The sequence below is a fragment of the Microtus pennsylvanicus genome, chromosome 8 (genome assembly GCF_037038515.1).
Source record: "Microtus pennsylvanicus isolate mMicPen1 chromosome 8, mMicPen1.hap1, whole genome shotgun sequence".
In the NCBI taxonomy this organism is placed as follows: domain Eukaryota; kingdom Metazoa; phylum Chordata; class Mammalia; order Rodentia; family Cricetidae; genus Microtus; species Microtus pennsylvanicus.
This window is the reverse complement of record NC_134586.1, coordinates 23,026,683-23,050,361: the sequence shown is the minus strand read 5'-3', so window position 1 is coordinate 23,050,361 and position 23,679 is coordinate 23,026,683. Positions and strand designations below refer to the sequence as shown.

Below are 23,679 nucleotides of genomic sequence, written 5' to 3'. Positions count from 1 at the left end.
CTTCCTGGGGTCCACTTCCTTCTAAATGTCTCCCCTTTTCTCTTCTGTTAGGGCCCCACCTCACTCAGGTGTCCGTCATGCAGTATGGAAGCATCAATACCATCGACATACCGTGGAATGGGGCCCAGGAGAAAGCCCACCTACTGAGTCTGGTGGACCTCATGCAGCGGGAGGGCGGCCCCAGCCAAGTTGGTAATGCTGGACCCACAAGCTAGATGGAAAATCTGCGTTCTGGTTCTGATCTTGACTTTAGGGACCGGGTGATTTTGGCCAGTAACTTTAATCCTTGGCCTGAGTTTCTTCTTTTGGATGGCAAGGAGCTAGACGGTCTCCTGGGTCTCTTTCTCGTCCCAAGTGTTGCTCTGAGTCATAACTGTTCATCTTTTGAATTCACTGAGGGTCCACTTTAAGCCCAATACTCAGAGGGTTTAGAAAACTCAGTCCTTGTGCTCAGTCCAGACTTAGACCTTTCTTCTTCCTCAGGGGATGCTCTGGCCTTTGCCGTGCGCTATGTAACTTCACAAATCCACGGAGCCAGGCCTGGAGCCTCCAAAGCAGTGGTCATCCTCATCATGGACACCTCCTTGGATTCAGTGGACACAGCAGCGGATGCTGCCACATCCAACCGTAAGTGTCTGGTGCTCAATCCTGAGATCCTGCTGAAAGGCTGGACGCGTGGGTAGGTGGGCGTTCTTTCTCTTTTTCCTCCCCCCCCCCGTCTCTTGCAGTGTTGGGCACTTAACCCTGGGTCTTGCAGACATTAGGCAAGCACTCTACTACTGAGCCGGGTCTCCAGCCTCTTCTTTTCACACTCATCCCCTTGAGTGATCTCTTTCAGGGTCACGGGTCTAAAAATATTTATGGACCACTGATCTTGACACTGCTGTCTCAGACTTCTGACCTCACCTAGCCTAGATCTGACACACAGTTCATCAGTAACTCTGCTCCTGCTGCATCCCCACAGTTCCTTCTCCTGTCATCTTTTCCATTCTTTGAAGCTATACAGGTTAGAAATCCCAGCCCCTTTGGGGTCCCCCCTTTCTCTCAAACGTAACCAATCAAATAGCCAAATCTTCAGAAAATACTGAGACTCATTCTACTGCGTGCCAACCCCACCACCTCACACCCAAGAGACAGGGACAGCCTTCTAAGTGGGACCCCAGCTCTCATCCTCATAGCTTATCCTCAGCACAGCTGCTGTACAGACGAGCTCCTGCCATTTCTCCGTGGTCTTGGCTTTCTGTTTCCTTCGGAGAAGACATTGGGTTGGTGCTGTGGGCAGTGAGGATTTGCACACTCCAGACCTCACATCCTCTCATGCATGCTCTATGTTCTGCTTCCACTCTGGTCTTTTATAGTTGCTACACTCTCCGTGTGGAGCATTTCTTGCCCAGCTGTGTTCTTGGCACCTTCATGCCTTTTCCAGGCTGTTTTAGTTAGGGTTCACTATTGCTGTGGCCAGACACCACCAATACTCTTAGGAAGAAAACATTTGATTGAGGGTGGCGTCCATTATGATCATGACAGGGAACACGGTGGCATGCAGGCAGACAAGGTGCCGGAGCTGAGAGAGCTACGTCTTGCAGACAATAGGAAGTCAACTGTCACATTGAGTGAAACCTGAGGAAAAGACGTCAAAGCCCACCCCTACAGTAACATGCTTCCTCCAACAAGGCCACACCTCCTAATAGTGCCACTCCCTTTGTGGGCCATTTCAAACCACCACACAGGTCTTTCCCCATGAAATGATTATTTTCTTCCCCCCTCTGTGCATTTCCCAATGCTTCTTATTTCATAGTTTCTTCCAAGCATCTGTCTACACCTGAATGTGCCATTTACTATTTTGTGTGTGCGCTGTTTGCATTCCTCTAGTGTTAGCCATGGAGACAGGAGATGGGGGCTTTAATCTGCTTGGCTCACTGCTGTATCCCCTTTGCTGAGAAGGGAGCCTGAGGAACAGGAGCAGCTCACAGCATGTGCTGCCTGTGTGCACCTCTCCCTTGCAGGCTTGCTGTGTGTGTGGCCTGCATCGCAGGGGCTCTGCATAGTGCTAGATGCAGTGTGTATGTTGTTCTCATCTGACCTAGACCCTTTCTCATTGCTCGGCTAATTTAGGAGTGTCAGTGTTCCCCATTGGGGTTGGGGATCGTTACGATGAAGCCCAGCTGAGGATCTTGGCAGGCCCAGGGGCCAACTCCAACGTGGTAAAGCTCCAGCAGGTTGAAGACCTCCCCACCCTCGTTACCCTGGGCAATTCCTTCTTCCATAAACTATGCTCTGGTAAGTTGTCTGATATATGTTTTTTTCCAGTTCTCATATAACTACTGCCACCATGACCACTACTAAACCAGAGAGCGAATAAAAGCCAAACTACCACTCTGGTGACTCAAGGATGCTGATGTATAAAATTTAGTCTTAAATGAAGATTGCCATATGGTTCAGAACTTTCACATTGCTTGCTGAAGGCATATACTGTCACCTCCAGGGGGCTCTGGAAAAGTTTCTGTACACCAACCTGCTTCCTTGAAATGTCCATCCGACTTTTTAAGCGGAAGCAGAAGTAGTCCTGGCTTGTTTGTCCCTGGGACTTTGGATGTAAGAACTGGAAGATCTAAGGAAGGAACCCCAGCATCCTACAGGTCATGCTCCTATATTTGCTGTCAATATATATATATACACATACACACACACACACACACATACACACACACATATACAGGACTTTAGAAACATGTTTTGTTTTCTGGCCTGGTGTATATATTAATGTAGTTATTATTTTTTATGATTTATTTAACTTGATTTTATGTGCATTGGTGTGAGGGTATCAGATCCCCTGGAACTGGAGTTACAGATTGTTGTGAGCTGCCATGTGGGTGCTGGGAATTGAACTTGGGTCCTCTGGAAGAGCAGCCAGTGCTCTTAACCATTGAGCCATCGCTTCAGCCCCTGTAAATAGTTTTAAATTAAAACCTTCTGCAGAGTTACAGACTTTTCCTTATAGATGGTAGCTACCTTGGCAGCAACCATGAAGTATATCTCTTTCAAGTTTTATGGATCTTGCTTCACCCCCCCCCCCCAATCTACTGCGGGCAAGCATGAAATGAGATAAGTGAAAGTTACTGCATGTGATAGCTATCATTATCATAATTATTAATTATCATAAAGTACATCTGAAGGACCATAAGATTGTCACCTCCTTGTGTACTCATATCGTCAATGTGAAGCCCACTCAGATTCTTTTTAGAGTTATGTTGACTAGCAGATGTTGTGTGTTAACTAGCAGATGTTGTGTATTGACTAGCAGATGTTGTGCACTGACTCGCAAATGTTGTGTGTTGACTAGCAGATGTTGTGTGTTGACTAGCAGATGTCATGTGTTGACTTGCAGATGTTGTGTGTTGACTTGCAGATGTCATGAGTTGACTTACAAATATGGTACACTGACTAGCAGATGTTGTGCATTGACTAGCAGATGTTATGTGTTGACTAGCAGGTGTTGTGTGTTGACTAGCAGATATGTGTTGACTAGCAGATGTGGTACATTGACTAGTAGATTGCATTGACTAGCAGATGTTGTGCATCGACTAGCAGATGTTGTGCGTTGACTTGCAGATGTCATGCATTAACTAGCAGATGTTGTGTGCTGACTAGCAGATGTTGTGCATTGACTAGCAGATGCCATGTGTTGACTTGCAGATGTTGTGCATTGACTAGCAGATGTGAATGGTTTAGAATTCTTGGTTGTAGGTGATTACTCAAGTTTTTTTATGTCCGTTTCAGGGTTTTCTGGAGTTTGTGTGGACGAGGACGGGAATGAGAAGAAGGTAAGTCCCTTCCTGTTGATTTGGGGGAAAGGTCAGAAATAAATGTTGGGGGCTTTTGTTCTTATTGACTAGTTTTACCCTGGTTGGTTTTAGCCTCGTTCTCCTGCTTGTTTTTAGCCTATTTTGAGGCAAATCTCATGTAGAGCCTCCTTAACGTAAGGCTGTGGTCCAGCCCTGGCCCATCTTCAGAGGCAGGCAGTGCCATGGTGGGTGGATTTAGATTTAGTGTGACTCATCTTGATCCTTTCTCAAATCTGTTTTCTCTTTTTGCAGCCTGGGGATGTCTGGACCTTGCCAGATCAATGCCATACAGTGACCTGCTTGCCAAATGGCCAGACTTTGCTGCAGAGTCACAGAGTCAACTGTGACCATGGCCCCAGGCCTTCATGTTCCAACAGCCAGTCCCCTATTCGAGTGGAGGAGAGCTGTGGCTGCCGGTGGACCTGCCCTTGTGAGTCCTTCATTTCCCTAGTCTAGATTGTGTAAAGGGGCAGGTTTTTAACTCACTGTGTAGGCAACAGTGTGGAAGGGGATAGGTGGAAGTACCCCTGCCTCACAACATTCCTGCCCTGTCCTGCCTTTTCTCCTTTCCTCCAATGGCATCTGGATGTGTTTTCACAGAGTCCTGGAAATCCATAGACAGATGTATTTTCCCAGAACTGCAGGAACTTGTTTTTCTGAGGTTCTAATTCAACTTGGCCATTTCGAGTCAATCCTTAAGAATGTATAGCACTGGGATGTCAGAAGTATAGCAGCATGCCCAAGGCATCTCCAGAGTCCTCCCGAGTCACACCTATAGTTGTATGGGACTGCATGCAACTGTATGTTATCAGGTGGCCTGGTTATAAGAGCTGTACCCAGGTTCATCCCCTGTAAACCTTGGTGAATACTCATCAGGGAGGGGCAGCCCTCTGCCTCATGGTTGGAAATGGCTTCTGTGATGATCTGTTCTCAACAATGGAAGCAGACATAAAGGTAGGATGCCATCAGGGCTGTGGTTCGCAATCTCACTTGCCCTTTAGGATGTATGTAAGGGGGCAACATTTCCCTTCTGCTTAGATGAAAATGTCTCAGAGTCCATGCCATCTCTTTTATTTATAAAGAGTTCTATGGTCAGACAGTCTCAGTTGGTAACTAGGTGGCTGTGTAATAACTGAAACTTGGAACTCCATTAGAGTTTAGATACCTGCTCGGATGCAGCTGCTACTGCCTGCCTTTGGGGAAAAGAGTGTGGACAGCTTCTCTCATAGCTGGGAGCACGGCGAAGGGGATGGATGGGCTCAGAAGGTCACACGGGACCGTGCATGAGCTCTTTTGAGGCTTTCATGAAGTCCTGCCCTGGGCTTCTGTTCCCAGGCCTGGACGGCTGCTATTTCTTCATAAAGTTTCTGATGCCTTTGTCTTCAGTCCGTCTTGAATCCCTCCACAGAGTTCTTTCTTTCTTTGACAGAAATTCTCTTAGAAAGCATCACTTTGAACACAGCCCCTTGGCCATCCTTCCTAGCTCCTACCCAGTCCCCAAGATTAGTCCGGCCCTTATCCCACCTCTGGGACGGAGCTACTGATTCTTCTCAAACATCAGTAAGCGTCCTCTTGCTGTCTGGCCACGTGTGACCGGAAGATCCCGCAGGCAAGAATCAGATACTGGTCCTGAATTCCCTATGACTGACTGGGACGCAAACTTAGCTCCTGCCTCCTGAGAGTCCCATTCACTGGGCATGGCCCTCCTATTTCTCCCTATTAGGGAATGGGCAACAAAGGATTTATCCTGTCAAGATAGTCTCAGCCTAGTACTAATACCCCCTCCTAGTACTAATACCTCCTAGTACTAATACCCCCTCCTTTTGTACCCACGGGTGAAAGGCATCAAGTGACAAAGCTATATTGGGGGTATTAAATACTTTAAAATTGAAAGTTCCTTCTGACTTTAGAAGTCTGTCTTAAAACAGTTCTGTTGGTGGATATTCATTGTACATAGTGATAGCATTCACAAAGCCTCTGCCCCCAGTTCTAGCATCCACTGATGATTGTTGGTTTGCTTTTCTGTATTGTTAGTCCAGTCGGGAGGGATTTCAATTCCTATCATCCATACCATATATGTTAGTTAGAATTCTGTCAAAAGAACTTTATCACATCTCTCATTAGTTAATTAATCAATCGGAATAACTATTTGTGCTCACGCAGCCATGCCATGGGTTCTTGCCTTTCTCTACTCTGTGTACGAGTTGGCTATCGTCAGTTGTTTTCTTGCTTCATTGGTCCGAGCTGTGGCTCTTGGGCATCTGTTTGATTTGATTTGAGTCCTTTTGGCATCTTTCATACTTGATCTTTCTCAGACAGCATAAATCTTGGATCTCATCGTCCAATCCTAATCATAGAATTCATGTAATATCACTCTAGAGTCAGTATGAAGAACAAGTCCAGCCAAAGCACTTGTGTGCCGTCCTTTCTGCACTGAGTCTCAGAGTGAGATTTGGTTTTCCCAAGTTGTTTACATTAGCTCCCTCCCTTTGCCCTTCAGTGGCTATGCTGTTTATTAGGTTTATTTTTTACTGTATTTATCAAATAGGGTATTGTTCATATTGATGAATTTTACCACACATGCATTTGTGGGGATTTGAAGTTCCTCCCCTCTCCCCTCTTTTCCCTCATTTAATCATTTGTTAATTGGAAAGGCAGTTTTTAAGAACGGGTTTGAACTATTCTGTGGCTTGCCCACACGGATGTTATTCCCTGGTCTCATTCCCCTCTATCTCTGCTCTTGATTCACTTCTGCCTTCTTGTTGGAGAATGGAGCTCAGGGCTTTCATGGCTTTGTATATTGTTTTTGAGAATTCTGATGATAAGCTTTGTGTTTTGGTTTGTTTTTCACTTTGTGAACTACTGGATACCTTTACGTGACACCTGGAGTGTTATTTTCTTTTTTTTTTCTAAAGATTTATTTATTAAGTATCCAATGTACTGCTGGCAAGGAAGGTACCAGGTCTCATTACAGATGGTTGTGAGCCACCATGTGGTTGCTGGGAATTGAACTCGGGACCTCTGGAAGAGCAGCCAGTGCTCTTACCCTCTGAGCCATCTCTCCAGCCCGAGTGTTATTTTCTTGATCTTTGAACTTGAATACTTTTGCTGGTCGGTGGTGGTGCCCACCTTTAATCCCAGCACTCGGGAGGCAGTGGCAGGTGAATCTCTGTGAGTTCGAGGCCAGCCTGGTCTACAAGAGCTAGTTCCAGGACAGGCTCTAAAGCTACAGAGAAACCCTGTCTTGAAAAACAAAAAATAAAACAAAACAAAAAAATGAAGTTGAATACTTTTTTTTTCTTTTCCACACCTCATCTCGGGAGAAGTTGAATACTTTTGCTGCTACCTTTCCACCCTTTCCCTAGGTTTACTCAGGGCCAGCAGATGTGGGTAAAAGTTTGCAGACACTTGTCACATGCTGGCAGCATCCAGGTTTGGTTCTTCTTTGTGGTCCGGAGTCTTCTCATGAGTCAGACCAAGTCTTTAAATGCCATGTCTTTTCTGATCCCTTTTAAGGACTCCATCCCCACGCGGTCTTGACTTCCTCTCTGGTTCCCCTGCTTCCTTCATACACCCCCTCCGCTCTCACGCTGACTTCTTGTTTTGTTCAATGTTTCTTTTTCCATTTTTCACTGTGGTTCATTTGCCCCTGGGCCCTTCATTTTTGACTTGATCTTATCCGTTTCTTCCTCCTGAGCCCAATCAACTTTTTAAAAACCTATCCCCATTCTGAGTTTTTCTTGCATTTTCTGTTTACGTGTTTTCGTCTGTGTATGTGATCCCACATGCCGTGGCACACATGTGGACGTCAGGCGGCAGCATAGGGAGTCAGTTCTCTCCTCCCACCATGTAGGCCGTGGGGACGGAGCTCAGGTCGTTGGGCTTGGCAGCAAGAGCCACCTGTCTGGCCTTGTTTCTTTTCTTAGTCCTTAAATATTCAATATAGTTTTCTTTTTTTTGTAAATTTTTGAGTATATTTAAATTACCATATATCCTGTCATAGTTTTCTCCCATGACATTTTTGGGATAGAGTCTCTATTGAGATTTTTACTTCCTGATTTCCACAGTCATTCTCACAGACTTTGTCACCTTCTTCATTGTTCATTGTGTGGATCTGTTTCTGTCTGTTTTATTTCTTTTCTTTTTTTCTTCTTCTTCTTCTTTTTTTTTTTTTTTTTTGCTTTCAATGATCCAGTTGGGAAAGTCATTTCCTTAGTGATGTGTGTGCAGAATTTCACATCTACGGGGTGTTTCAGCTCTCTTTAAAATGTCTTTCCAGGTTCCCAGTTTCCCTCTTTGATATTTTTTATGTGTTGCTTCTCAATTGCCAAATAGCTTCCCATTTCCTTCCCCTGATTTTGGTGCTGGGAACCTGGGGCCTCACACGCACTAGGCAAGCCCAGTACCACTGAGCTCCGTCTCCGGCTCCCAGCATCTCTGTCAATCTTTATGTTTGTCAGTTGACATCTGTTATGTGCGTCCGTTATTCTTTGATACCCAGACTATAGTTTTAACAAAATGCTTGGCTTTAGATTCTTCTCTGCTATGTGGAGTGACGGTGAGATAATAGGATGTGGAGAAGAGAGGAGAGATAAAATGGATTCTAGAATATGTTTATGAGTGGTATATTTAAAAAATATTTTGTAGCTCTGTGATAACATTATGTAAGTCTCAGATTCTCGTTCTTCAGTTGGAGCTTTCTTTTAACTTTTCATGTGTCTTGAACATTGGAGTTTGTTAATATATATGGCTCATTACAACTGGTAGTAGTAGGATCTGGAGAGATGGCTCAGTGGTTAAAAGCACTTGGGGTTCTTCCAGAGGTCCAAGGTTTGATTCCCAGCCTACATATGGCTGTTCGAAGCTCTCTGTAACGCTAGCTCCAGATGATCTGATGTCTTCTTCTGGCCTCCACAGACAAAACACATGCAGGCAAAATACGTGTACATACCTAAAAAATTAAATAAAGAAATAAAGGGAGGGAGGGATGAAAGAGAGAAAGAGAGAGAGAGAGAGAGAGAGAGAGAGAGAGAGAGAAAGCTTGGCCAGCAAGCAAACTGGAGTATTCTGTGACACTGTGATGGTTTGTTGAAAGATAAGTTGGTATTCTGAACACAGAAGTCACTCAGATTCTGGAAGCCTCTCACACTGAGATGTCATGACTAAAAGCTGTTGAATTTCATTTGTGGCATTAGCTTAGTCCTAAGGTTAACAGATTCATCCGTGAAACATGAATATGCATGCCACGTACTGTCAGGTTGGCATTTAGTCTAGATTGCCACCAGTTCTCATGACAGTCCCCAAAAGTTGTGATTGCAGTCCTATCATGCAAGAGGGATAGGAGAGGATTGCTGAAGTCCAGTATTCAAGCAGGGTCTTGCACAAGCAAGCGGCAAAACACAATTCAGTTCGGAGCTCCTTTGGCTCCAACTTACCGTGTCACAGTTGGTCTGATGGTGGACAGAGCCATTCTGGTTAACAGTCTTTGTCTTGTGATTTAATAACTTGTTGTCATTGGCAATCGAGGCTGTTGCCTTGATGTAATGCTGTTAACAGCAGAGCTGGGGGGATTATGTTGTTCAGTTTTTCTACCACTATGGCAAAACACCTGATACCACAAAGTTAAAATCAAAGGAAAGGTTTACTTTCGCTCAAAGTTTTTGGGTTTTTGTCTATGGTTGCCAGGCTCCATTTATTTTGGGACTTGGGTGAGGAAAATTCTGGCAGAAACACGCGGCAGGAGGAGGACGCTCACCTCATGGCTAGGAGAGAGGAGGGGACTGGTGTGCTATGTTCCCTTCAAGGGCACACCCCAAAAAACCCAATTCCCTTCTACTCAGCTACACCCCTTAAAATCCTACTGCTTTCCAGCAGGGCCAGCAGCCAGCAGCCAATGTTTTGGGGGACACGTGCCTAAACCCTAGCAGGGCACCCTAGCAGCATGGGTACCCACAGGACTGTGGCGTTCCGTCTGTTACTTGATGAATGCTTACGGACGTGGGGACGTTGAGTGAAAGCCATGGAGGCTGCTCAGCTCTGAGGAATGGTGCAGCCAACCCTGCCAGTGACAAGCTGTGTTGATGTTCACCTTCCGTGGTGCCCCCGACCTGGTTATGAGTAAGGGGTGTGGGCGGCTTCTCATTGAGCTTTCCTCTCATGTCTTGGCTTCTGTTCATTCGTTCTATAAATGAGTCATGATTTGCATGAAAAACTCATCTCCAAACTCATTTAGGTCCAAGATTTGCTTTCAGATCAGTGGCACTGGGGCATTCAAAGTGGGACCTTCCCCCATTCCCCAGTCGTCTTATGTGGATGCCCAGTGATTAGCATTCACATACTGTTTTAGTAGGAACATTGAGAATCTGCTGATTATACATGAATGTGGCTCCCTGAGTGAGCTCTGAGACCCAATTGTTTATTTTGGCCCAGGAAATATTTCTCTCATGTAATCTCTTGAGGGATTAAGTCACTGCGGCAACCGGTACTGTTAGATGAAGGGACACAAGTCTTAAGGTGAATTTTCAGCGAGGTCATGAATAGCTTGCTCGGTGGCTCAAGCTTTCAACATGACATTGCACCCTTGGAACATCACTGTGTTCCCTTGGCCAGGTTCACCTGGAGAGCCGCCGGCTCACTTTGGGCACAGCCTGGCCACATTGCTGCAGGCCTGCATGAGGGGGCTGGGTAGGCTCCATGGATCGTCTGCCTTCCCCATTCAGGTGTGTGCACGGGCAGCTCCACTCGGCACATCGTCACCTTCGATGGGCAGAACTTCAAGCTGACTGGCAACTGCTCCTACGTCCTCTTTCGAAACACAGAGCAAGACTTGGAGGTGATTCTCCACAACGGGGCCTGCAGCCCTGGGCCCATGCAAGCCTGCATGAAGTCCATTGAGGTGAAGCATGCTGGCCTCTCTGTGGGACTGCACAGTGACATGGAGGTGAGATGAATTTGCTCTGGGATCCATGGCCGGGCAGAGCGGAGCTTTAGGAAAATCCGCATGGTGCTGGGAGTCAGCTTTGCCTTGACTAGCAGGGCACTTCCTCCTTCAGAGGGGTTCCTTGCCATCTCCCCAGTCTTGGCATGATTTTACGTTGCTCTGGGTCCAGATTTGGGAGAGCGGATCAGTTTTAGATAGCAAGTTATGAATTTAGTCCCAGTTTCTGGCATTGATTAGGAACTGGGTTGGCACCAGGACCGTGGACGCAGTAGGCATTGTGAGCCCAGTACCCAAGGCCTGGGGTCTTTCCAAACGGAAATATTTAGTGCTTAAATCAGGGCCTTTGAAAATATTTAGGGCCTCAACAAAAAAACGTATGACTTCAAAATTTAGAGAGGAGACTGCCAAACCGCTATAAATGAATGTTTGATTAAATGCCTACAAAAGGTTATGTTATGCCAACGTCTTTACTTGTTCATTTGGAAATCATAAATATTTCATGGCGCGAAAACAACTTGTAGACTTGATTTTCTCACTTGGTAAGGATTCCTGAGTACGAGCACTAATTGCTGAGAAATCAGAGTTAGTCATATATCAAACGAGGAGTCATAGCCAAAGAATTCTTAAAATCAGAGTGATAAAAAAAACCCTTCCAAAATTCTTACAACAAAATTACATTTGCTGCAGAATGTGAGTACATTTTAATATGCTTGATATGCTCTCTGGTGGGGCTTCAGAAGGAAGGTACTGTGCTCGTATGAAGGATTTGCAGCCATCCTGGCAGGTGTCCTTCTGGAGACCCTGCCCCAGGAGTTGGTGCAATGGCAGTTTCCCTGGCCTATCGGGAAGGGGTCATCTTTCCATACTGAGGTGCACAGATCAGGTTCCTGGAGCCTTGGGCTTTCTGGTTCAGGAGCATGCTGTCCACACAGTGATATAGCGGTCTGTGCTGTCTGCACAGTGTTGTTATAGCGGTCTGTGCACAGTGTAATAGTGGTCAGTGCTGCTGCACAGTGTTATAGCGGCCTGTGCAGCCCACACAGTGTTATAGCGGTCTGTGCAGCCCACACAGTGTTACAGCGGTCTGAGCTGTCCACAGTGATACAGTGGTCTGTGCTGCCTGCACAGTGTTATTATAGTGGTCTAGGCTGCCAAGCTCTCCAAAGCCCCTTTGTTTAGCAAGAGCTGCTGACAAACATCAGGCGTGGGCTAAGCTCTGCAGTCAGAGGAGTGTGAGCGCAGAGACTCCCAGTAGCTTCAGTAAGAAGCAAGAGGGAAGCCCTGCGGCTTCTGATGCGTGAGAACTATTGGTGACCTTTTTCTTGTTGGAGCAGATGGCAGTGAATGGGAGACTGGTCCCTGCCCCTTACATGGGCGGAGACATGGAAGTCAGCATCTACGGTGCGATCATGTATGAAGTCAGGTTCAACCATCTTGGCCACATCCTCACATTCACTCCGCAAAACAATGAATTCCAACTGCAACTTAGCCCCAAGACCTTTGCTTCGAAGATGTACGGTCTCTGTGGTAAGGAGGTGCTTGCTCCGCCCCTCTTCTGTGCTGTAAACCCAGCCATGCCTGCTGGATGTATGGAGGTTGGCGCTTATATTACTGAATCCTGTTTCAAGCATCCAGTGGTGAGGGTCAGAGCATCCTTGAGGGTGGAGAAGGGCCAAGTCTTTGGCACTGCTGTCTCTTCTCGTTGCTCTAGGAATCTGTGATGAGAATGGGGCCAATGACTTCATGCTGAGGGATGGCACGGTCACCACTGACTGGAAAAGGCTCATCCAGGAATGGACGGTGCCACAGCCAGGGCACACATGCCAGCCTGTTCCCGAGGAGCAGTGTCCCGTCTCGGAGAGCTCCCGCTGCCAGGTCCTCCTCTCAGCCCTGTTTGCTGAATGCCACAAGGTCCTCGCTCCAGCCACATTCCATGCCATCTGCCAGCAAGACAGTTGCCACCAAGAGCGAGTGTGCGAGGTGATTGCTTCTTATGCTCACCTCTGTCGGACCAATGGAGTCTGTGTTGATTGGAGGACACCTGACTTCTGTGGTGAGTCCCCGTATGCGCTCCGTCAACACTGGAAACAGATCAAGTATGGGATCGTTCACACTCTCTGGTCTTCAGATTCTCATTTTCCTAATGAAGATGAGAGTTTCCTTTTAGGATTCCGGTTAGGCTCAAACAAGACTGTAGATATGGAAGCCCTTTGAATGCAGAATTTTTATGGAGATAAAAGTGCATTCCTTTAATTCAAATAGTTGTGAATTTTGTGTTTAAGACACAGGTAGACATCAGCTAAGTATTGTGAAACCAGTAAAATAGAACTTGAAATTCCACCAATGGGGAATGAGCACCCATTGGGCAGGCTTTTGAAGTGGGAGTGGCATGTTGTCTTTTGGCTCCTCAGAACTGCTGATTTACCAAGGGAAATGCTAGTGTAGACCTTGCCCCGTCAAGGCAGCCTTCCTAATTGAGCCTGCCCTTGGCTTATCATCTGAAACGCGCAGACTACCAGCGGGAATCAGATGTGGATTCTGTTCCCGCAAGCTGCTAGTGTGAACACAACACCAACATCCTGCTCTATGCCAAGTGGCATCATTGATTTTCTGTACATGTTGGTGTCTCAGAGTCCATCAGCACAGAGTATCCGCATCCTTGACCAGGAGCTGTGGACGTGGGCATCTCATCTAGTGATCGGCTATTCTCTTAGTCTTCCCACACCTCAGGTTTGGCAAAGTAGAATAAAGAACCAGATTAGTCCCCTGCCTCCTCAGACATTTCTTAGTTCTTGGGTTTTATTGTACCAGGCCTTTTCTTTAGGGCTACCAGCTGTAAAGGGAGCTGCGAGCCACTTCCCTCCGCCCGGCTCCCCGGGCTAGTTTACACCTGAAATAATTACACAGACACTGTATTTATTTAAACACTGCCTGGCCCATTATATCTAGCCTCTTCTTGGCTAACTCTCACATCTTAATTAACTCATTTCTATTAAATCTGTGTATCACCACGAGGCTGTGGCTTACCGGGAAAGATCCTAACCTACGTCCATCTCGGGCCAGAGCTTCATGGCGCCTACCTGACTCTGCTTTTTTTCTCCCAGCATTCTGTTCTGTCTACTCCGCCTACCTAATTTTCTGCCCTATCAAAAAGACAAGGCAGTTTCTTTATTTAACCAACGAAATCAGCAGAAAACAGAAGACCCTCCTATATCAACCAACCAGCTCCCAAATCATGACACAGAGATTTATTAATGATAAATGTTCAACCTTATCTTAGCTCTTATTTTAACATGTTTCTCTTTATCTACATTTGCTTTGTTTTTTTTTAACTTTCTTTCTTTCTGTATATTTTACTTTCCTGCTGTCTCTACATCTGTCTGTCTGTCTGTCTGGCAGCTGTCTGACTTGTCCCTCTCTTTCTCCTTGTTCTCTTTTCCTCTTCTCTCATTCTTTTTGAGTCTAGAGTTCTCCTCCTATTTATTTCCTCTGTCTGCCAGCCCAGCCTACCTCTCTGCTGCCTAGCTATTGGCCGTTCAACTTTTTATTAGACCAGTCAGGTGCCTCAGGCAGGCAAGGTGAAACAGCAACACATCTTTTCATAATTAAATAAATGCAACAGAAACAAATGTAACACATCTTTACACAGTTAAAGTAATATTCTATAACATAAACAAATGCAACACATCTTTCCATAGTTAAAATAATATTCCACAGCAGGCTTTCATGTCCATGTGGATGATATGGCTTCCACTCTACCCGCTTGCAGACCAACAGGCAGAAGCTGTGGTCTGCATTATGGAAGCACCTTCTATGTTTACCTGCGTTGTGCACGTCCTCAGTGTTTATTGTGCACACAGAGATAACCCCTGTGCTTTAGGCCTTTGGAAACCACCACTAGCTGTATGAATATGGCCATGTGAGTTTGTCCAGCCAGGTTATAATGTGTGAAGGGAGTTTCCTAGTGGCTTCTCTTAAGAGGATTTTTAAAGTCTCAGATATGTCTGTATTCCAAAGAAAGAATGGCAGAGATTTCATATTATTGGTTGGGGTTATAGCTGGCTGCAAGTAGCAGAGAAGTAAGAATTCCTGTCATTTAGATGATCAGGGGGACGGGGGTGGCATCACTGGTGCTGACCATGGTCATCTTCCCAAGGCTGAAGATGCAGCTCTTGGTATGAAGTGCAGGGTCTGACCGGAACTACAGGAAGGAGACTCAGCTGTCTTTCTAAAGTAAAATAGATTGCAGGGGCCCACCGATAGGGTATTTCCTTCCTCTCCCAGCTAATTGGTCAGAACTTAGTCATGTGAGTGCACACAATCACAAAGAAGGTTTTGTATTCGTTCTTCTGAGTGGTCGCATGCCAAAGCAAGGAGTCTGGTACAGTGGAAGGTGAAGAGAGTGGACACTGGGGGAGACCAATCGTGTCTGCTCTGGAAAGTTTGCCGGATGCTTGGCCATCTTGAATTGGCCGTGCTTCTTTTGCTTCTGGCTGGTGTAGGCTACTGAGAATGACCTCATTCTCTGTCTGCAGCTTTGTCGTGCCCACCGTCCCTGGTGTATAACCACTGTGAGCGTGGCTGCCCTCGGCACTGTGACGGGAACACTAGCTCCTGTGGGGACCACCCCTCAGAAGGCTGCTTCTGTCCCCAACACCAAGTCATGCTGGATGGCAGCTGTGTCCCTGAGGAGGCCTGCACTCAGTGTGTTGGGGAGGATGGAGTCCGACATCAGGTAGGAGCCTGGCATCTCCATCTCGGTGGGTTGGCCCTTCTACTTCCCACAGCAGGGTTGACTCTTAAGGAATTATAGAGGAATAGGAAGGTCGCATGCATACCAGCACTGGATTCAGACAGATCAGAGAGTAGCTGTGGGACCAAACACCAAAGTGTTAGCATATCGTTTAATATTATTTTTATTCATGCATGTAGAGTGATATAGGAACTCAGGAGGGAAGGAGAAAATAACATAAGATGATGTCTGCCACTATTCAGACATACTATGTACTTTATATGCTATCTTCATGTTCTTTAAAGACATGTTTCTCTTCCTCCAGAGTGTCTGTAGCCACCTGTGACTGAGTGAGTTTAAGGGGTACAGATGAGGAGTTCATGACTTTTCCTCAATGTGGGGTTCTTTATTGCTTTTAGTGGACTGATGCACACGGCGAATGTTTCAGAAGGTTTTTGCTTCTTTAACCTATTTGATTATGAAGCATGTGTCTGTGTGTGCATGCCTCTGCCTCTCTCTCTCTCTCTCTCTCTCTCTCTCTCTCTCTCTCTCTCTGTGTGTGTGTGTGTGTGTATCTGTGTGTGTGCGTGCGTGCGCATAAAACATCCTTTGAACTCAGGCTCTATCAGAAGATGCTACTTTAACCTACCCTGCTTCTAAATAGAGAGAGCCCTCGAGGAACCCAGCTGAGTCAACTTTCCTGTGGATCCAGCTTGTAGAGATGGGTTTGATGTTGCGCTTGGCATTTGAAGCTCAGTGTAACTCTGACGACCTGCCCTTTCTATTATTCAGAAGCATTTACTGCAATTCTTCCTGGGATAATTTGCTTGGGAATCATTGAGTTGCCAATTCTTTTAGCTTTCCGGGAGCTCATGAACACACTTCCAGAGGATATTATTTATCAACCCTTCCATTGGTCAATAATAGTGGTCTTTTCTCTTCTAAGTTGATAACCCCTATATTTACAAGATGAGGTACATAGTGGCCCCGTCCTTCATCATTGTTAGTGACTTCATCAAGCATGGTAGATATAGAAGCCTATTTGGTTCCCAGTTAAGGGGAATGTGCTTGCAAAACTTAACATACCCAGCCTCTCTCTCAGTTAGGGTTTCTATTGCTGTGAAGAAACATCATGACCACGGCAACTCTTACAAAAAAAAAACGTTTAATGGGGGTGGTTTACATTTTCAGAGGTTCAGTACATTATCATCATGATGCCACATAATGGCATGCAGGCAGACATGGTGCTGGAGAAGTAGCCAAGTGTCTGTCCTATATATTGAATCGCAGGCAACAGGAAGTGGTCTGAGACACTGGGCATGGCTTGAGCATACAGGAAACCTCATAGCCCATCTCCACAATGGTACACTTCCTTCCACAAGGCACCACCTACTCCAACAAAGCCACACCTCCTCATAGTGCCACTCCGTATTTTCTTTCAAGCCACCACACTCAGCAAGAGAACCGTTTTTTCCTTAATGGCCCAGCTGGGGTAACTTACCCCTGTATTTAGTCACAGCTGGTGGAAGCTGTGGTAAAGCTAGCCAACCAAAGAGAATAAAGACAATCAAAAGTCACAGTAGCTCCATTGTTTAGTCTGTGACATTGATTTTCTCCAAGTCCCTGTGGGGTCGTTATCACATGTCATATTTAATGGATGAGAAGTCCAAGGTTCATATGGCATGGGCTATATGGACGGGACTGCTGTTGATGGCACCAGGTCATCCTGCGTTGTCCCAGCTCTGCCATGGACCTCAGGAGGACCATGGAGGACCCGCGCTGAGAGGGGCACTGATGTGAGCAGTGCTGGGGACTGGGTGGGGTCTCTTGCTTGAGGTCAGTAGTTGAACTTCATCCCAGTGAGCCCCATTTTTTCTCACCATGAATAGGCGAAGAGGGAAGAAACCCAGACATACTTGTCTACTATATTTCAAATTGCTGAGCTAATTAAGTCCTGGGACATAAGAGTCCCCGAGTGAGTTGGCAAAACTTCACATTTCACTCCCTGATCCTCAGGGCTCCTGGGTTCCTGCGGGGTGGGCGGGCGACTCTAAGGCGTTTGTGTATGGCGGTAACACCCACCCGGTGGTCATTCCAAATTGTGTGAAACGCAAAGCGCTTCCTCTCAAGGCAGAAACGGTCTTGCCCTCTTCCTTGGCCCCCTGTGGTGAGGAGTAAGCTCTCCAGCTGACTGTTCCTGGCTCCAGGAGTGTCACCTGTCTGCAGGTCCCAAAGGCAGGAAACGTGTGACTTTTATTGTAACCTTGGTGTGGTCAACACTCTCTTCCCCCTCTCCTCTCTGACTCTGTTTCTCCTTCCCTCTATTTTCCACACAACAAATTGGAATAGGCATATGAGTTGCATTAAGGGATCTGTCCAAAAAGCGCATGATTTTGGACATAAGAGCGGTTTTATATTTGAAAAAAAAATCAAGTATAGAATTAATCAAAACCTCTGACGAGAACACAGCCGGTTTTAGTTATTCAGAAAATAGAGTTTAAATGGGAGAAAGCAAGCGCTTATCCAGCCACCTGTGTTCCCAGCATCCGCTTTAAAGCCGAGAAAGAATGAAAATCTAATATGAAGAACATTTCCATTAAATGAATTTTTAGACTGAAACAGAAAGCCCAGAAAACCTTCCTTCAGGGAAATAACCGGGGCTTAAATCTGCTATACCCCGGGAAGAGGGAAAATATTTACCAGTTTCCATAGCTCTTGTTTGTTTTACAGAACGCACCGTGGAGATGTGAGCTTTTGTAGTAGGATCAGATGGGGTCTGGAGTCCCGCACAGGCTGTGGTCTCTCCCGGGAGCCGCTGCTGGTGCAGCGATCGATATTCAGAGTACCCCTTCAGTTCAGGGGGACATGCATCCTTTACCTTGTGCCCATAGCCTGGCACCTCCTTTCTCCAGAGGCTCTGAAGCTCAGGCTCTGGCTAAGGGCTACAATCCTTTGGCACCTTCCACTTGAATAAACCGTGCAACTTCTAGTGGGTGGCGTATCGCGACATGTGTCTTTTGACTGGCCTTGAGCATTTCGGTTTTCCTACCCCATACTCTCTGCAGCCTGTTCTTTTGGCCCCTTTGTTTAATCTTGAAATCCAGCTGTTCTTATACCTGTTCCGCGCCTTGATTTGGACTCTGTGGATGACAAGTTCAGCCTGCAAACAGCTTGGGCCTGTGTAATAGCGCCCCCTGCTGGCATAGTTGCTGCAGTCAGTCTGGTGGCATCTCCAAGAGCTGAACTTACTTGCTTTTTCAGGGGCAGTTGATTCGGTGTCCTGCCTTGGGTATGCTTGGCTAAAGCTTCCCAGGAAGGTGAAAAGTCCTAGAAGAATAAATTGAACACTCATTTTTGGGTATCTTTTCGATGGTGGGCTCCAGACCGTCAGCCCCGTGGAGTCTGCGCGTGCCTCGGTGGGAGGGAGGTCAATCGTACCGCGTTATCAGCACCCCACGTTCTGATCGCTGGACAGGGCTTTATTCTTTAGATAGCTGAGGTCCGCATTTAGAATGGGTAAGGATAAAAGAGAACAGAAACATCACAGCAAGACTCCCTCCTTCTCAGCTGTCGTTCTCAGCTTCCTGCCCCAGAAGGGAGCCATTGCCCTGTGCACCTTCCGGGGACTCCAAGCCTTGGCCTGAAATAGCATCTACAACAGCCTCATTTTTTCTTTTTTTTCTTTTCTTTTGGTTTGCATTTCTCTTTTTCCATCCTCTCTCCCTCTTTTTCTTCTTCCTCCTTCTCCTCCTTTATGCGAAGCCTCATTTTTTCCCCTTGATTCAAGCTCTTATATTTAGCCCCGGCTGGCCTCAAACTCCAGATCCCACTGTCACTGTCTCCCCAGGGCTGGGATTACAGGTATACACACCCCACCCCTCTCCTGCTCTTCTGTGGTTTTCTGCGTCCAGTCCTCCTCTCCTCCATTCTCCACGTTTCTTTCTGAGACAGGGTCCTCTTACAAGTAGCGCAAACTGCCTCATGCCCCATGTTCCAGGCCCTCAAGAGGGCAAGCCAAGCCATAGGTGGGAGTACTGACTCAGACTACAGTGTCCTGTACCCCTGCGTGGCTTTGTCTTCCCCTCAGTTCCTGGAGACCTGGGTCCCAGACCATCAGCCCTGTCAGATCTGTGTGTGCCTCAGTGGGAGGAAAGTCAACTGCACTGCGCAGCCGTGCCCCACAGCCAGAGGTAAGTGAGGCTGATGTCTGCTGTCCCGGCAGGAAGAAGGACTCCATGGGCCTCCAGCCACCCTGCCATGATGGGCCAATCCAAGTAAAGGTCACGTGGATGTGTTTTTCTTCAAGAGACCTCATTTCCATTTGCTGAGACCAGGAGTCCCTTTTGGCGCCTGGAGCAGATGCTCTTGTATCTCCCCCGTCCTTCCACCCAGTGCTGTCATCAGACTCAGAGGCCCCTGGAGGGAAATCCTGAGGATGCTAGCAAGACCCATTGTGAAGACTCATTCTGTCCAGCATCCTGTCTTGGTCCCATGGTCCCAATGCTTTGGGAATCCCATGTGGGGTCTGTGCTGGCTTTCTGTGACTGAGAACTTTGCAAACCTTCTCTAGTCTGGGCCGTAGTTGATTTTTTCCCCCTGAATTTTGTGTCTGTTCTTCTCCCCAGCTCCCACATGTGGCCCGTGTGAAGTGGCTCGCCTCAAGGAGAGTGCAAACAGGTGCTGTCCAGAGTATGAGTGCGGTATGTGTCCACCCAGGCAATTCTTCCAAGGTCCAGACCCCAGTCCAGCCCCAAGTGGGTCAGGTCATAGATACCCGAAAATGCTCTGTTCTTAGTCACAGGGTATGTAAAGGGGGTGGGAGACGACAGCTTCTTACAGCGTGGCTTGAATGTGAGATTAAGAGCCATGACAGCGTTGGGGGTGATTGCTGGAGCTACAGAGGTTTGCTGAGGAAAATGCCATTTTGTCAGGAGACGTTTCCAGTGAGATTTTGAGGACACGAGCTATGGGGAAGGCCACATGCAGGCCTTTAGCACATGGCTGTGTATGGGGGAGAGGGAGGGGCGGTGATGGTGGTGAATGACGCGTAATTCAGGGGGTTCAGAGACATGCGTGGCTGCATGACAGGGCGCTAATGGCGTTCTCATATCTGCCCCATCAGATGTGTTTATTAATTCATGCTCCGAAGGTGGATCTTCAAGGGAGAGCAGAGAGGCCCAGGGAAAGACCAAGAGACTAGACAGGAAGCCAGAATGCTGGGAAGTTGATTTATTCTGATGAAATTGGATCAGATATCAACACAAATCTTATAAGGGGTTCAATCTGGTTTGAGAACAATATTATCAAATAGATCTCCCGAATGTTAGTGATAGGGAAAATTAGGGGATCATTTGCATTCAGTCTCCCAGCTTACAGACAAATTTCAGTTTCTATAATGTGCTAGGGACTGTACTTCTATTAGTTCATGAAATCCTAATGAACCTGGTATATTAGAGTTTCCACTATACCAAAGAGGAAACTGAGATCTAGAGAATTCAGACTTGGTGGAAAGGCTCCAAGTCCTTGCAAATGATATTAGTTCATGTGAAGGTAACATGACATCTGTCATCCATCTATCTATCTATCTATCTATCTATCTATCTATCTATCTATCTATCATCCATCTTCCTTCTGTATCTAAGCATCTACTCACCTGAACAACTACTAGCTGTCTCTCATTCACCTTCCCCTACCCCTGTCCATCCATCCGTCCATCCATCCGTCCGTCCATCCATCCGTCCGTCTGTCCGTCCGTCCGTCCGTCCATCCATCCATCCATCTGTCCATCCATGCATCGTTTCACCCCTCTCTCTTTAAATCTCCATCTCCACCCACCTCTATTGGTTATCACCATCTTTAGTCATAGAAATCCACAGGAGAGGGTGTGCGGATCTCACTGACAAGCACTACAAGAGTAACCTAACCAAAACCTGCATAAACCACTCTTTCTTGAACCCAAGTGTGTGACCTGGTCAACTGCAACTTGCCTCCAGTGCCTCCGTGTGAAGGAGGGCTCCAGCTAACCCTGACCAACCCTGGAGAGTGCAGACCCACCTTCACCTGTGGTAAGGCTGCCGTGGGGAGGAGCAGCTGCGGGGCCATTCTATCCTAGCCTTGGAAAGTCATCTTCTGCTTTGGGGACCAAGATTGTTTCATTTTCTTTTTCAGCTAGCTGAACCTACGGTTTAGGGTACATTTGGAAAAAAGGGTTAAGTGCATATGTAATTGAGTTTTCTACTAGCCCTGACTATATCAGCCGCAGGTGTACCAGTGTGGATGTGGGTGCAGCCATGTCATTTGGGGGGTACATTAAGACACAGGAGTGCTGGAGAGGTAGCTCAGTGGTTGAAAGCACTGGCTTCTCTTCCAGAGGACGCAGGTTTGATCGCCAACATCCGCATGACTCATAACTTTGTTAGCTGCAGTTCCAGGGGATCTGACACTCTTCTCTGGTCTCTGAAGGCACCAGGCACACATGTGTTGCACAGATATACATGTAGACAAAACATCAACACACTGAAATAAACTTCAAACAAGCTAACAAACACAAAGAAGATGATGGGGCTGGGGCAGTGAGATTTCAAACCCAACAGTTTCTTGTTCGCCTCGTCTTCTCTGCCACGAAGTGGAAGGGACATTGCCTTGCCTATCTTCATCATGGAACCTTATTTTCAAACTTAATAGGGTATTTTCTCTGCACGCTTATATATTTAATCATAAAATACATTTTTAGCGCAGAGGTGAGCTAAAATTAGACACGGTGAGACATGGAATTCTGTGATTAGTTACCAAGGGTCCCTTTCAAGTCTAGGGGCATTCTTGGATTCCTACTTTGGAACATCCCTTGAGTTCCTCGATGCAGGCTTTGGGGTTGAAGTGGTCACATTATAAGGAAGTTGGGATTAGGTGTAGGGTACAAGAATGGGCTCGAACATCTGTAAAATAACATTGTGGTGGGTGACAGTGTTGTTGGTTGGTAACATTTCATTTGTGCGTTGTTTGAGGTGGTAAGACCAGAAGGTGATGTCTGAGGCCCTGAGGTGGGGATAGGATCCTGCTAGCTGACAGCGTATGCAAGTGTCTGGTATCTCTCTGAGTCTGTGGTTGGAAGGACCGCGCCCCATCAACATGTTCTTATGGTTGGTAGTGTAGGGATTGAGTGGCCTCTCCATTCTCCATAAGGGTTTTCACTCCTTGTATTTCTCATTAGTGCTGCATTCAGAAGAGTGGCCATTTTGGGGGTATCTGAATATCCTATAGCCACCGAGCTGAGTGCGTGCGCATGCCTGATTCAATAGGGTCTGGTTCCTCGAACCCTGCCTCAGCCGAGCACGTAGCACTAGCAGAGGATGGTGCTCCGTGTGGCAGGACTGAGGGTGTCACCTGTATCCACCCCAGCCTGCAGGAAAGAAGAGTGCAAAAGAGTGTCCCCACCCACCTGCCCCCCGCATCGGACACCGACCCTTAGGAAGACCCAGTGCTGTGATGAGTATGAGTGTGCTTGCAGCTGCGCCAACTCCACAGTGAGCTGCCCACTCGGGTACCTGGCCTCAGCCACCACCAACGACTGTGGTTGCACCACAACCACCTGTCTCCCCGACAAGGTAGGCACTGCCCACCCCTGGCTGCGATGCTGGCCCACTCATTGTTCTTCACAGGAGATTTGAACTTCCCAGCCCTCTTGCACCCTGAACCAAGGGTGAGCAGTCAGTGTTCCTTCTCATGCACAGGGAAATGTCATTAACTCAGGAGGTAGTGACAGTGAATCTACTATGTATTCGTCAAGGCTAGACGCCGAGGTCACATGGCTTGAACAAGGTTAGCCAAGGAGAGACGATGGTTGCAAGGATTATTTAGAGAGTAGTTAATAATGTACTCATCTGTCCATTGCTTTCAGTCCATCCATGCATCCATCCATGCATCCATCCTCTCTATCCACACACTCAAGCTACTACAATGTTTTAACAGACTGGTGTTATGTTCAGTGTTATGGGAACCATGTAGAATGCAATCCTGACTTCTGCTCTTGTTAGCATGTATTGCCTTAGTCTATAATTCCAAACAGTAAGCTATAAATAGCAGTAGAAAGAGGAGAGATCCACCATGATGGACTTGGTGTGTGGGGGAATATGGTTTCCCATTCCCTAAACGCTTTCCACACC

At 46.9% G+C, this 23,679-nt stretch overlaps 1 protein-coding gene across 1 annotated transcript in view; it reads left to right on the top strand.

Annotated features, from left to right (window-relative positions):
• The window catches only part of Vwf (von Willebrand factor), a 144,913-nt gene that overhangs the window by 99,470 nt on the left and 21,764 nt on the right, over window positions 1-23,679 (top strand). The window contains exons 30-42 of the mRNA XM_075982709.1: window positions 52-192; window positions 484-627; window positions 2,116-2,280; window positions 3,781-3,824; window positions 4,098-4,275; window positions 10,565-10,785; window positions 12,120-12,312; window positions 12,497-12,838; window positions 15,321-15,520; window positions 19,605-19,707; window positions 20,143-20,217; window positions 21,478-21,582; window positions 22,916-23,121. Of these exons, the coding sequence (XP_075838824.1) occupies window positions 52-192; window positions 484-627; window positions 2,116-2,280; window positions 3,781-3,824; window positions 4,098-4,275; window positions 10,565-10,785; window positions 12,120-12,312; window positions 12,497-12,838; window positions 15,321-15,520; window positions 19,605-19,707; window positions 20,143-20,217; window positions 21,478-21,582; window positions 22,916-23,121 (2,117 nt within the window). The remainder of the gene's footprint in view (window positions 1-51; window positions 193-483; window positions 628-2,115; window positions 2,281-3,780; window positions 3,825-4,097; window positions 4,276-10,564; window positions 10,786-12,119; window positions 12,313-12,496; window positions 12,839-15,320; window positions 15,521-19,604; window positions 19,708-20,142; window positions 20,218-21,477; window positions 21,583-22,915; window positions 23,122-23,679) is intronic.